The sequence below is a fragment of the Haemaphysalis longicornis genome, unplaced genomic scaffold, assembly GCF_048455015.1.
Source record: "Haemaphysalis longicornis isolate Haplotype H1 unplaced genomic scaffold, Haemaphysalis longicornis Haplotype H1 scaffold_10, whole genome shotgun sequence".
In the NCBI taxonomy this organism is placed as follows: domain Eukaryota; kingdom Metazoa; phylum Arthropoda; class Arachnida; order Ixodida; family Ixodidae; genus Haemaphysalis; species Haemaphysalis longicornis.
The window spans coordinates 131690809-131705515 of NW_027526204.1; the positions used below are offsets into that span (position 1 = coordinate 131690809).

The 14707-nt window shown below is 47.6% G+C and overlaps 1 protein-coding gene across 1 annotated transcript; it reads right to left on the bottom strand.

Annotated features, from left to right (window-relative positions):
• Nucleotides 1–938: 938 nt before the first annotated feature.
• On the bottom strand, nucleotides 939–4577 carry LOC144159345 (TNF receptor-associated factor 3-like). The gene is made up of 2 exons (XM_077690761.1): nucleotides 4190–4577; nucleotides 939–2251 (listed from the first exon to the last, which is right to left on the bottom strand). The coding sequence occupies exons 1-2, from the start codon at nucleotides 4472–4474 to the stop codon at nucleotides 1166–1168; spliced, it is 1371 nt and encodes a 456-aa protein (XP_077546887.1). The 5' UTR covers nucleotides 4475–4577; the 3' UTR covers nucleotides 939–1165.
• Nucleotides 4578–14707: the final 10130 nt, after the last annotated feature.

A 14707-nucleotide genomic window follows, 5' to 3' on the forward strand; every position in this document is an offset into this window, starting at 1 on the left:
CGTTGCAAATGCACCCGTTGCCAAACTCAGGGTCAAGGACTTTTGTCAAGCTGCTGCATGGCAGCTTTTTGTTCTTGCCCTATCATTTGTATTTTTCTTTCTCAAAGAATGCCGAAATAAGAATAAAAAAATGAAATGCGTTGTAGAAAAGTCATTAAAGTCAGCGTTAAATGGCTTTAAAAGACCGTCGCGTCAGACGATATTTTGGCTGGTCAGGGTTACTTCGACACTCATTAAGCGCGCCGCTGGTTACATCGACACTATTGCTGGGTACCTGGTTGTCTGTGAGAACTATTGGACTGTTTACTTGTTTCAAAGATGCCGCATGAAAAGATAGTTTGCGGTTTTGGAGGATGCTTAAAATCCCAAATGATACGGAAGTAAGGCTACAAACTACACAGTGCCAAACGATAGACAGTGATAATAGTAATTTCATTGATTGATTGTTTAATAGATTGAGTACCCAGCTTTATTTCCCTGGAGGCTTAGGCGTCCGCAGTAAGTTCTGAATGCTTTGCAATATGCAATTATCATTATTATTCTCTCATGTCTCACTCAATGCAGTTCTCATTTGCAATTCTCATTATTGCAACTGTACTATTTTTCGTATTTATCTTAATTTACTTATTTTTCTCTCTGTATTGCTGTATGTTATTGCTAAGCACGCATATTTGATTGAAACGTGTCCTCTGTTGTGAACTCCGGAGGGTCAGGAGCCCTCGTCAGGCACTCAATGCCTTTAGCTCCTGCCCCGTCAGCAGGCATTTTAACACTGTCTGCTGAAAAGTAGTATTTTTCTAATGGGGAGATACTGTCGACAAACAGCACGTCACTTGCACAAGCTTAAATTTTGAAGGGCCCCAACGATGTTACATGACTGCAATACATTTTTTGAACTATAATGATTCTTCACTTTATTCAAAGAACAGCGTCTTCAGAATAAAATCAACAAGAGAATTATACAAAACGGTACAGAAACAGGAGAGCACATTTGCCCTGCGTGAATTAAAAAAAAATGAGCAATGTATCCCGACTAAACGAGATAAAGTTCAGTCGTGAGGGGAAGAAAGAGGCGACTACTGCTGGCGTTGGAATAAGTTTCATTTTTTAACAGCCATGCGTCATTTTACTCTATACGCATTGTAACGCTCTTAGCTAGTTCACACTACGGGAACACTTCGAAGCTAACCCGAATTTGGTCGTTCAGGCTATAGCCATTCTCCTCCAAAGTTGTAATGGCTATGCCGTTCCGTGCATACTGAACCGTGCTTCGGTCCGTACGTGGCCTTCGAAGACCCTCAGGGTCCATATTTTTTGTGCTTAGATTTTGGCATTCTAGACTGTCACTGTCACTGGGATGTAGAACCTTGAAATGGAAGTCTTTTTGGAGCGGCCAGGGCAAGAGTTGGTCAAAGGGTCCTTTGCATAACTGGAACACCAAACAAAGGGACATAGTGCCCTCACTGTTGGCTATCTCTGCTCCCGGTAGAATAGAATACCCGTAAAAGAGCCCGGGGTTTTCAGCCCAACTAATCGCTATTTCTCCGCGAACCTTCGCGTCTTTCAATTTCGACCAGCTGCCAATGGTCCATTCCAGCGCCTCGGAGCTGCTCAGGTTCTTTTCGAAGATAACTTTCGAAGCATCCATTATAACGCTGAACCTTTCGTCAAGCTTTTTTATGAATTCCAATATTTCTCCTGTGGCTGATTTCTTGTTTATACTTTCATGAATCCCTGTACATGCTTTTATCGTGTACCTTTTGCTATTTGCCGAAACAGCTCTCAGAGCAGTGGCGACACTCTCAATGCACGAGCAGCTCGTCAATACTTTTGCAGTGTTGGCGCCACACATGTTTCGCATTCTTGACTCGAGCTGTACAACAAGGCCGTCAATCTCCTGTCGCGAGAACTGTCGAGCAGTGACCATATTTCTTTCCAGCGAAGCCTGCTTCGCGTGGATGTCCTTAATGGCGTTCAAACTTAGACGGGTGCTCTCTGTCAGCTTCTGGTTGAGCGATTGCAGCGACTGAAACAAACTGTTCGCACCTACACCTTCTAGTGAAGGCGGGGCTTGAGGTTCTTGGCTGCAGTTGCTGGACGCGAGGTGGCCGATGACATCCTTTTGCACGACAGTGCGACGACAGCGTTGACAGCTGGCGGCGTGGTACTGGCAGTCGTCTTTGAAGTGCGCAAGTATTTCGTACGCGGGGCCAACAAGGGTGCAGCCATTTCGTGCATTCCAACACCGGATCTGCGTGGTAAAACAGACGGAAATATTGCAGTCAAGAGGCAACAAAGATCACTGCTGATTGTAGGAGCTAAGAATCACAATATGCACAAAATTGTCGCAATATTTTTAACACAGCTATAGAAACCAGACGCCGCCTTAACGACAACCCGCGGGAAACAGTTATCTGCAAACTTTGCAGTTTAGTGTAAATTGTAATAAAATTATTGCTCAATGTTTATCGTGTTTCCTCGGTTCCCGTAGCATGACGGAAGCTTGAAACGTTTGTTTGAGAAAACCACCGGGAAATTTTAAAGTGTATTTTGGTCATGTTGCCATTTAGATTCATTCATTCATTCATTCATTCATTCATTCATTCATTCATTCATTCATTCATTCATTCATTCATTCATTCATTCATTCATTAACTGACTGACTGACTGATTGATCGATTGATCGATTTATCGAGGGATTTGACGCACCGAAGCTGCATCTAAGCTATGAGCTGTGCTACAATATCGACACATGGGCGTTTTCGCGATGGCCTCCTTCAGAAAAGCAGCCACCGCGGCCGGGATCAAGCCCGCGTCCTTGGGCTCAGCAGCATTACACGGGTATGTTAGCATTCCAGCAGGCTTGTCTGAGCAAGTGCGCCGGTGAAACACAGCTGCCTACAAAAAGGCACTTTTTGTAAAGCTACTGCGAAAAATAGGGCAGAGGGGGAGAGTGCGAACTAACTTGTGGAAGAAAGCCTACAAAACGAGCAGGCCCGGCGCACTACATGCACCATTACCGCACGAATTGAGGAATATGACATCCCAATATGAAACGGGTGTGTTTATATAGTGCTGAGAAACTTCGCTTAATTTACAAGGGACAAAAGAAACAAAGGAGCACAGGCAACGTGTGATTCAAGATACCCGTATTGCAGATCATTCCGTACTGCACATCCTTCCCGGTTGCTCAAACCCGTTGCGAGAGAATTGGCAGTTCTTCCCGGGTGTGTATTTAGAGCATGAAGCTAACGGGGTTGCCTTTGTGAAGTTCTTTCCGCAGGGTGTTGTCACATTTCCTGCCTGAACTGGAGGACGAAAGTTACCAGACGTGACTTCAGCTATCGATAGGAAGTTGCTGCGAATGTTTGAGGTGTGCTTTGAGGTGTGGAGAGATTTATAAGGAATCGTTCCATACCTCAAAGCGCCGAATTCATACACGTAGCAACTAAGCTGCATGAACAAACTGAAAGCAGAAAGCATATGCGACGGCTGTGTTTCGGTCCCGAGTGACCATAACATCTCGGTAACCTGTCAGTAATAACCTTGAATAGAGTGATCGCCAAAACGTTTAGAGGAAACAGGCTGTTGATGGCGCTCACAAATGATGCCTGGAGATGCCGGGGCGTAAATCGCCAGAGATAACGGGTAGTTATCTCTGGCGATTAACGCCCCGGGCTTTCCAGCTCTCCAGTAATTTTATCAACGGGTAGTTGATAAAATTACGATTTGAATCTGTTCATGTTGTCCTTATTGCGGTTCCAATTGGCAGCAGCAGGTCTTGCGCGAGGATGACGTCGCTTTTCAGACAAAAAACAAAGCTACGCGTTTTTTCCAACATCCGGCCTGGAATGATAAAATGCAATGCATAGATAAGAATTTGCGTGGGTGTTTGTAGTAACCACAAGGCGCGCACGACAGGCTCGAAAAACAATTCGCGTACTTTAGGTAGTTTGCCAGACAGATAGAAATGTCTGATGTCGGGCATATACGGCAGAACAAAATTTAACGGCTCTTGATATCGCAGGAACTACGCAACTAACATTTACTGCCCCTAGCGATTCAACTTTTACCAGGAAGTTGCTGCTCGTAGAGTGGCATCACATCCGTGCTACAAGAAGCCTGTTTATTACTTCAGCATGTTCGTCCTACATTAAAAGTGTATGAATCTATGCAACGTAACACATACCTTGCAGCATAAAAGGCGCTCCAATGAGACAGTCGACCAGGCGACGTCTTCCTTTCGGGAAGCCTGTGCATCCAGAGGACACCGGTAACTTTCCCCGTCGGCACACTTGCTGTAGCACCGGCGGCAAAGAATGTGGCCGCACGTAATTGTGGCCGACATGGAACAAACAAGGCCACAGGCGCTGCATACTGCAGATTGCGGGAAGGCGTCTTCAAAAACAGTAGGCCACCAGTCTAATTCACAACAGAACCCGTACACAGTTTGGAGCCTCCCACCAGCGTCCATGGCGAAGTAGAGTTGCGTCGGAACGTTGCTCTTGCCGGAACGTTGCTCGGTAGTATCTTAATCTCTGTAAGGGTGAACACGGCAGCTCGATGCTATCGGCGCTATCAGAGCATTCTAACGGCGAAGGAAGTAAGTGGTGCGCATGCGCCTTGAGTGGACGACGGCACCGCACCTCCTCCCCCGTTCAAAAACGCCATCAACGTCGCTCGTGCGTTGTCTCCCTTGGTTCGCCGCGCAATCACATCGATATTTGGGCAAAAGTTAGCACGCAGGAGCGTAAGATTGTAGCACTGGATAGGTTATAATCTCGTTTTCCTTCAGTAAGCCTCAACATTTACATATGAGCAAGACCAGCTGACCAGTGTCATCGATCCGGCATCCAGAGGAACGTCATAACTGACGCAGTCGCGAATGACGCGCACAGTCGGCGTGTGTCTGTTGGAATCCCGTATTCCATACGTGACGGAAGTACGGCAGCCTCTGCACTGTGGCCGAAACCGCAGCTGTGAGCTTGGCAGGACCCTCTTAGGAGACCCTTGCCTCCATGTGGGATTGACCCTCCCGTGCAGTGTCCAGTTTCTGTGAGGCCTACCAGAACAAACTGAAGGGGTCCTTCATCGATGACGCCGAAACGTTGTCTTAACTTTCAGTTTCTGCTTACTGCAGTTTACTTAACTTGCAGTTTACTGCAGCTTGGCGGAGTCGTCATCCTGCTCGGAAGGAAGGAAGGAAGAATGTAGAAGAGAGGCAGGAAAGTTAACCTGGCGAGAGCCTAGTTTGCTATCCTGCATGTGGTAAAAGGGTAAATGGGGAAAAAAGAGAAAGGGAAAAAAAGAGGAAAAGTTGGACCAGACACGTATGCCCAGCACTGAGGCACTGACAGTGATTGACACTGAAGGCTCTCAGTCTATAGCCTAGTGTTCAAGTTCGTCGCCCGTAGAAAACGTAATAGTTCCTTAGTCGCCTTCTGAGCGGATGACTGAGAAGGCCAGTGGCACAGAATCTTCTCCTCCGAAAATGGCCCCCGAGAGTCCAGGTTCCGCAGTGCTGATGACAGCTTCTTCCTTGCAGGCGAGTAGCGTGGGCACTCGCATAAAACGCGGTGTATCGTCTCCGATGTGCCGCACGTTTAGCACTCCGCCCTTGCTGCCACTCTTATTAAGTACAAGTAAGCATTTGTGAATGCCATCCCCAGCCAGAGACGGCAAAGAAGAGTTGCGTCAGACCGTGGGAGGCCTAGTGGAAGGGGACGTTGCAGCTGCGGGTCAAAGGCACCAATGCGTGTACATGTGAAATCTTCTGGAGACCATTGGGAGATAGCTCTTTCCCGGGAAAGAATGCGGAGGGCCGTAGCAGCGTCCGTCCTAGACAATGGGATGAGTACAGTTGTCACTGTTTGATGCGCCAGCCGGGCGGCAGCGTCCGCACTTCCGTTGCCGACAATGCCGCAGTGGCTAGGAAGCCACTGTAGGTGTGCTCTATAAAAGAAGACATACGGCATGTCTTGGGCTACGGCCCTCAGCCTGAAATCCAGCAAGAAACAGCGAAAAAAGCTCTTGTTCGGTCGCTACCAGGAAACTCTTTAAAACTGAATCACTTTCTTGTTCCGTGGCAGAATCGCGCTGACGCGACACTACCGGGACAAAGGCTCTTTTGACTTTTGTATCTGGCTCGAGATTTGTTGAGTTTCTATAACCCTGAGATCCTTAGATATTTCCTCCGAATACTGAAGATTATTTCTACATTACTGATTTTTTAAATGTTCCTCTATATCTTGTTCATTGTATTCCCGTAATTCTTCCCCTTTCTTTTTTTTCGCCACAACATGTTCACCCCGATCTGGCTGCAGGAGCCAGCCCCACCATTTGTGGAGCTAACCTTTTCAATACTGAATAAAACTTTGTCACTCACTCACTCACTCACTCACTCACTCACTCACTCACTCACTCACTCACTCACTCACTCACTCACTCACTCACTCACTCACTCACTCACTCACTCACTCACTCACTCACTCACTCACTCACTCACTCACTCACTCACTCACTCACTCACTCACTCACTCACTCACTCACTCACTCACTCACTCACTCACTCACTCACTCACTCACTCACTCACTCACTCACTCACTCACTCACTCACTCACTCACTCACTCACTCACTCACTCACTCACTCACTCACTCACTCACTCACTCACTCACTCACTCACTCACTCACTCACTCACTCACTCACTCACTCACTCACTCACTCACTCACTCACTCACTCACTCACTCACTCACTCACTCACTCACTCACTCACTCACTCACTCACTCACTCACTCACTCACTCACTCACTCACTCACTCACACACTCACTCACACACTCACTCACTCACACACACACTCACTCACTCACTCACTCACTCACTCACTCACTCACTCACTCACTCACTCACTCACTCACTCACTCACTCACTCACTCACTCACTCACTCACTCACTCACTCACTCACTCACTCACTATCTCGTAGATAGCGACCTGCCGAGTAGCCGGCGACAATTTGAGCCAGCGCGCCGAAAAATACATCGACTGCGCTCTCCGAGAGGCTGTGCTAAATTTAATCCCCAACCTCGCCAGCTTCTCTTCTACAACAGTGTGGCTTGCGATTGCTTGCATAAAACGTAGTGGTCGCACCAATAACTACCGATTTTCTGATCAGGACCTATAATACCGGCCAGCACCGGGAATTCTCTGTTAAGTCTAACTTTCTTCGAACTTGAACGTACAAACCAGCTTTCATAGAAAAACCTTTACTGGAAGAGGAGGACCACTGGTCACGATAGAACCAAGAGATGTGAAAGGAGGGAAAGGGAAAACAACAAATGCTGGCAGTTTCTAAAGGCTCAATTCTTTGAATGAAATGGCGAGTTCTTGGTAGCTACATAGATTTAGTAGTCCGGCACAGGTTTTACAGTTAAATATAGCTACATCCTGTGGAGGGCCCAATCAATGCGCACAAGTAAAACACAATGCTACCATATCTGCATGCTCGACTGCCTCTCTTTATTTTCGAGCATTTCCGTTCATTCAAACATTCTGAAACTTTATCGACTTTGTCCCCACGATGAGAAGCTCTCTTCCTGCGTGAAGCTCGTTTATGCAGGGGCACAATTTCGCAGGAACGGCTTCAGTTAAAAAAAAGGTTGTGTCTATTTCCTGGCAACCGTGAGTATTACCAGAGTTCTTCAATGACTCTGGTATTACTGTCAAAAATTTCTCATGGCAGTCGCCTGTCATTGACTAAGCACGCTACGCGAAGATTCTATGGGATAAATATTTCCTAAAAAGCCGTGTGTGCAGTTGCCCCTGCAGCGTCATGGTATAGTACTTGGTTTAAAAAAGGGAAGGTTCAGGTTTGAGTCTGACATTGCGACCTATTTTTTTCTTTTTTTAGCTTTCAGAATTTTTAGGTCATCGTGATTTGTTAAAGGGGCCCTGAAAGACATTTTGAGCACACTAAATGAACTAGCGCAACCGTTAGATTGGGTCGTCAACGTCCTCTGTGCCAAGTATTACTCTTTTACGCGTAGCGGAAAGCTCACACTTTTGTTGCAAAGTTTGACGTTTTTTTCTCACCCTTTCCTTCATGTTTTTGGACGCCGCCATCTTCACATGTCTACATCATCGATTCCCAGATGTTCGTCATGAGCTAGACATTCTGCTATTGGGCGGCTTTTTCAGGCACTTCTGGCAAAGAGATGAGTCGTCTGCTCAGCGTCGGCTCGCCGGCTGATCTTCCAGCGGAGTGCCGGAGTGCTTGGGCATTTTACGACAAACGAAACAAGTTTAAAACAAACGCTTAACCGTTTGTATTGAATGCAACACGGCCATAATACGACATGGATATTCTCTTACCTGAGTACGTTCCATAAAGAAAGCGTTGAAGCCCCGTGGCACTTCTTTGTTGCAATCGCAGAGAACGCCCTGAGCCGAATGCCCGGGTTTGACGCATACATTTTATTCAACTTCAAAACAATCCAGAGATGCGTTTCTAACGAACACAACGTCACAACATGCGTTGAAAGTCTGGACCACGATTGACAGAGGATGGGTTGCCTCCTGCCCGTCGTAAATTCGGTACTCACCTCGCGCGCGGTTTGCGGGGATGAACAGCAAGTCACTTAACTCTGGCGCACAAGCCGATGGCTTTTAGCCACGCACAATGCACATACCCCATGCGAGGTTGAGTCGTACGTCGCTCGAGAAAGATAATCCAGACCATGGGAAGCACTATCCACCCGCAGAAGCACAACGTCGCATTTCATCGCGAAACAAAGGCGTCCACAACACACACACCATCGCCTCCTGTAATGCCAAACGCATCTCGCACTTCCCAATGGGAGTGAGTGGTACGCCTGCAGTGCCCACATGTCGCAAAGTGGGGCCTCAAGCTGAACCGGGATCACGCAACCGTAACTGACATCTGGAGTGGTTTGTGCCTTGTTGCCAAGGCAACCGATGTTTGAGATTGTCAAAGAAATGGCGCTCGCTTCAGTGCTAGAAAGTTCAGAGCCGCGGAGGAGCATGTTTTGCCAACGTTGCCGCTCTCCACCACGCATCGCCCCAAGCTGAACTGGTCACATGATTGAAGCGTTTTGTGCACGGGTTCTGTATCGGTTTAATATGACTTTTTCACATGCCGCCGGCAGGAATTACCGCCGCCGCAAAATAAGACCCGGCACCAGCGGGGCCACATCTGATACGGTGCTTTTTGGATAAACAGTGCGCGGTGCATCAAGGGAACGAGCGTACGACCCTCCCCGTGCGGCTGCGAGTTCGCCGCCGATAAAAAGTCATGTGCCGCCAGCAACGTACACCGCGAAAGGGCAAGGCCAGGCCGCCGCATACATGCGGTCAGATTTTTCGTTCGCTTTTCCAGCCTTGAGCAGAGTGCGGGATTCATGGTGTCAAGGAAGCTTGCCCGTAGCAGACGACAGTCTGAGCAGCGCAATAGCGAAAGTACGTCACCGCTGCGGAGCGCAGCATCATGGGAGGCAAGGCTCGCGCGCCGTCAACAGCGGAGAGTAAGTCGAAAGGAGGAGGAAACGCGGAGCGACGATAATGCGCGGTTTTTGATTTACGATTTCTCAGCTAATACTCATCGCTTTAAAACAAAATTCTTGCGGGAGGAGATTGCAAATACATTGCTTTATTTGGGTACATGTACATCCATGCATCGGCGGAAGGTATTTCAGGACCCCTTTAATACCTTTTTTTACTCTGGTTTTCACTATATTGAGAGATCGATGCACAGGACTTCCAGAATGGGTTGAATTACGTTTAATATAGGTTGCGTCATGTGTCGGGCTGGGTTAGATTAGGCTTGTTGCAGTTTGTTTGAATTTGGGCAGATTACGACGCGTTCGGTTAGGTTACGCTAGGTTCGATGAGGTTATGTTCTGTTAGAGTACGTTGGGACGTAATATTATTCAGAAAATTTTTGGCCGGCCAGCTTTTATGGAAACTCCCGTGAGAATTTCCTCGAGGTAATTCTCACGACTGCCGAGATATTAGAGGGGCAGCCTTAAAAAAATCAATGTCCCCCAGGCCATCGCTTGCGCGGAAGCGACGCCCTTCTTGTGCGAAAACATTTTTCCTGCGAAAGGAGCTCTAATCGACTGAAACGTTTCCGACGTCTGCGGCTTGCTTTTTCACAATACCTGGAGCCACGCTCGTGGGAGCTTCCTCGGGCTGTCTTAGAAGCCCAACGAATGCCAAGGTTGCATATGATAGCAGCGCCTCCGGTGAGAACCGCCGTTATTTTCGGGATATCTTTTTGAGCCACCGTTTCGAAGCGACATGAACTTAATGAAAAGAAATTGCCTCAACCATGTTGCTGGTAGTCTTGTTGAGCTGTGCGCCACAATAAAAAAAAAACATCAATGCTCTTTAAGAGAAAGATGGTTAAAACAGGAAGCTTTCTCTCATAAAACCTGTATCAATGTATGAAATCCAAACCGCTACGATCGTGTCGTAATGGCGCAATCAGATAGACGTCGGCTCCATAACCAGAGAGGCCAAGGTTCCATTCCGACCACGGAAAGCGTTCTTTTTTTTCTGGATGTGCTTGATGGGCCTTTGTGGAAATCATTGTGAAAGTTGGCTTTGTTGCAATGCGTTTTAGGCGAAACGATTTGTATTTTGGACGGTGACAGTGGACTGCGAAGACAGTGGCAACAGTCTTTCACTTCACCATCCATCATCATCATTACCAGATAAAGCTGCCTTTTGTGCAGTCTGTTTTCGGGCAACGTCACCGTCAATTGGCCTTGAAAGCCTCGTTTTAATAACGATAGTGCATTCCCTCAAAGTACGATGCAAAAATGTTGCGGAGTACATATTTTTTGCGAAAGCTAGATTTGTCGCCGATACCGCTCTAGGCTCGACGTCAGGCTCACCGCAGCTGCTTGTTGCAGAATCGCTATCCGTGATCCTGTGGCACTGTCTTCACATAAAGCTGAACGTCAACCGACACTGCGGGGCGAGATTTATGATTAATAAACGTTATTGTGCTTTTTTGGTTATACATGTGCTTTACAACCCGTCGTAAGCCAATTTAAATTTATAGGGGGCTGAGTGTTTTTTTTATGCTCCATATAGACCAGCGCACGCCAAGTATCTTTTTTTTTAATGATCCGCACCAGGAAACAAACCGCACTGGATGTTTTTTTTTTCTTTTATTCATTCTGATGTACCCGTGCTTTGGAACATGTGTAACCGGATGGAACGCGTAAAACGCTGCGGAACGCGCTAGCAAAGGTTTAGCTGTTGAGGACGCTTTATGAGGACGATATCCTTGTGTCCAATGGGTCCACGCCAGTAGGGTGCGCGCTTTGTCTACCCTAGCCAGGTAAGGATTCCCCATGTAAATAAACTTGTATTTAAGCCCACAAGAGTCACGCGCCTCTCCCAGGTTCGATCGGCAAAGACTGAGCTCTACGGACCAAGAAAACAAACAAAACAAAACTGTGGTTGATTTCTCTGTCATAGGAGTCGGTAAAACACGAAAGTGAAATAGGCAGAGTAATCTGCAGCTGAGCATGGTTTGCGGGTCGGCGCCTGTCTTGTGGGAGTGCTTGGCGAGCGACGTCCTGCTGGCATGGTCGCTTCGGCAAAGCTGTACTGGCGTAATTTCCGTGACGGATATGACGTCAATGAAATCTTGGTGTATCCCGACATAAAACACTTTCGTGTTAAAATATAAAGCCCGAGAACGAACAACCTTAAGTAATACGTACTGTTTAGTACTAAAGGTTGCTTCCCCGCAAGAAGACCCTGTGTGCAGGGGTGCACGCTTTACAGGCCGCTTGCTTCGTTGTACTGGCGTCACTTCCGTGACGGATATGACGCAAGTGAAATCTTCGTTAATCACGGAATAAAACACTTTCGTGTTAAAAAGACGAAATGACGACAACGGGCAGAGCAAGTGTTTATCACACGACCACCTTGATATCACTCCAGGATCAAATGCAGCGCAAGCCGCTACTCTGCCCCCGAAAAGAAAATTAGAGAAACCAAAATTTATAAAAAAATAAAATTAGCATGCAGAATCGCCGAGAATGGGAAGGCGCAGTCTATATAGTCTGCCGTATTTTGCAGCCGGTTAAAGGCCTCTCGAGATCAAATTGGTGCGGCAGCGTAACTCAGCTTTCGCGTTGTTCATTTTTAAAGTGAAGCGTCCTTTGGCTCTTCCTTCGGTTTACCGGAAGGCTGCTGCTCCTGCTGCTGCTCCTCCTGTTGCTTTCTGCCGGGTGCGGCACTCGGTTCAATCTTACACCGGATAACACCTCCCTCGCGCCTGTCACCTTTGGGCCACGAAGCGAATGGTGGCGGGTGAACTACAGTTCATGAGAGTGTCACGTTCTCTGCGCTTGGATCTGGTGGCGTCTTAAAGGACTAATGACACGAAATTTTCGTGTTACGTTTTTTCCGCTGCTATGCGTCCTTACCAGCCCACTAATCACAGAATGACACATTCGACGGTCAAGCGTACCGTCAACATTCCTTTACGGCGCCGCTTATTCGTTTTAGTTTCGGTTTCGACAAAACGAACGCCGAGCGGCCGCCATGACAGGAGGATGTACGTGACATAACCATTCTTGCCGCACCGCTGCCGCTCTGGACGAAAGCCATGACGTGGACACACGCCGGAGCAGCGCGCCAACCACAGCCAGCGCGTCGGCTTCGTCACGGGAGTCCCGACGTCAACAGTTTGGGGCAAGTAGCAGATGACGTCATCCTTGCCCGGCTGGGCTTTTTCGTGCGGGCAAAAATGTTACGCCGAACTGTTGCTGTTGAAACTTGCTGAGAGATATCTCCTGATAAAAAAGGAAGCATCTTAGGTAATTATCTCAGCATTGAAATTTTGTGCCACTACTCCTTTAAGAACGTGCTGGCCAGCAGGGGCGCCTTTGCTGTGCGAACCGTCAAGTTTCAACGGGACAGTCGAGGTGTACCACAGTGTTACGACCATTCCGCTCGGTGTTTCCGACGAGTAACTCCACGTCCACCGTGGAAGCATGCAGGTACCAGTTGCGGTGGCTCAGTGGCTAAGGCTGCTGAGCCCGAGGTATAAGATTCGATTCCCGGCCGTGGCGGCCGCTTTTCTGATGGAGGCGAAAAGCAAGAACGCCCGTGTGTACGAAGTTTAGGCGCACGTTAAAGATACCCAGGGGGTCAACATTAACCCGGAGCCCTCTACTACGGCGCGCCTCACCGCCTGCGTTGCGTCGGTGCGTTAAAACCTACAATCAATCAATCAATCAATCAATCAATCAATCAATCAATCAATCATGCAGGTAATGGTGTCGTTGTACGAGCACATGCGTAACGATTACCTTTATGCCAACTGCCACCAATGTGTAGGATCAACCTTTTTTTTTTTTCATCGAGTAAGCTCGTGAAACAGGTTTGGATTCCTCTTTTATTGCGGTGAACGATATCAGTTGTGGATAAGCTGCGCATTTGTACCACTACAGTAGAGCTACAGTGAACTAGTACAAACTGAAGGCACAAAGCTACACGCCCCCACTGTTCCCTTGCACTGCTTCACCGCGCTGTTATCACACGATATCACTTGCAAGTAACTGCTGTAGGCCAACGTTGCATACCTCATATGGTGTTTTCCAGGGCAATAAGGCGTCACGAAGAAACACACTTTTACAGGAATTAGACAACAGGTGCTAGAGAGCGCAAGAGAACAAAATGGCCATGCAAGAAGCAAGCGGAACCAAAGAAGGGGATTGAAAACACAGGAAAACTTACACGCGGACGACAAATACCCAAACTAGCTCGCCGCTCGTCACGCCAACCAGAAGACAAGGGAAATAATCGAGGCGGCTGTAATAGCACGCCTGGGGGGGGGGAGCTGTAATAGCACGCACGGATGGTGCGTGTCCGCACCATCCGTGGCCTTATCCGATAAGAAGATTGGCTATCTGAGGGTGTAGGGGGGGGGTGCCACCTTAGTTAATGCATCGTGCTGCCTTTTGTTCGACGTCACAGTGTTGCGCGAATTATTTTGTGTGCAAATTTTGTCATGACCTGTTTTTTTCTGTTCTTTCCTATCTTTGTTCCTTTTGATAATGTTCCACCCCAGTGTTTTAAATTCACGCATTTTTTTTGTCAGTAAACTCAGTTGGAACTTTGCCCTTGTGCCCGTCGCCTCCTGTGTCCTCTGTCGTTTTTTTGGCGCTACACGAAGTCATGAATTACCCAAACTAGATTAAGGTGGTATTCTGGGGAAGTTGGTATTTCACTGCACACTTAAAGAGCGCAAAATATAGACGAATGATGAAAAAGGATGACGATTACAAGCGCTTGTCTCCGTCGTCCTCTTCCTTCGTTCGTCTAAAGCTTGCGCTTTGCACTTCCGAAATCGGGATGAAAGAGGAGAAGCGACTCCCAAACATGCCGGATTACACTGAGTTTTGCTATTGGGCGTACGAGTTTGCAAATAAGGGCCCAGACAGCACTCAACGACCTATTTACGGTTTAGCATGAGCAAACGTAGGATTTATTATATTATCACGTCGAAATCAATAAGCGGGACACGGCAAGTTGAGCTTGTACTCCAAGTAGCTTAGCTTGGTCTAACGTCGTTTGAATACAGTCTGGTGTAGAATCGTTCTGCTACTTTTATTGTCTCGTTCATGTTGTACGTGATGTCACCCTGCTCGTCTCTGAGAGCT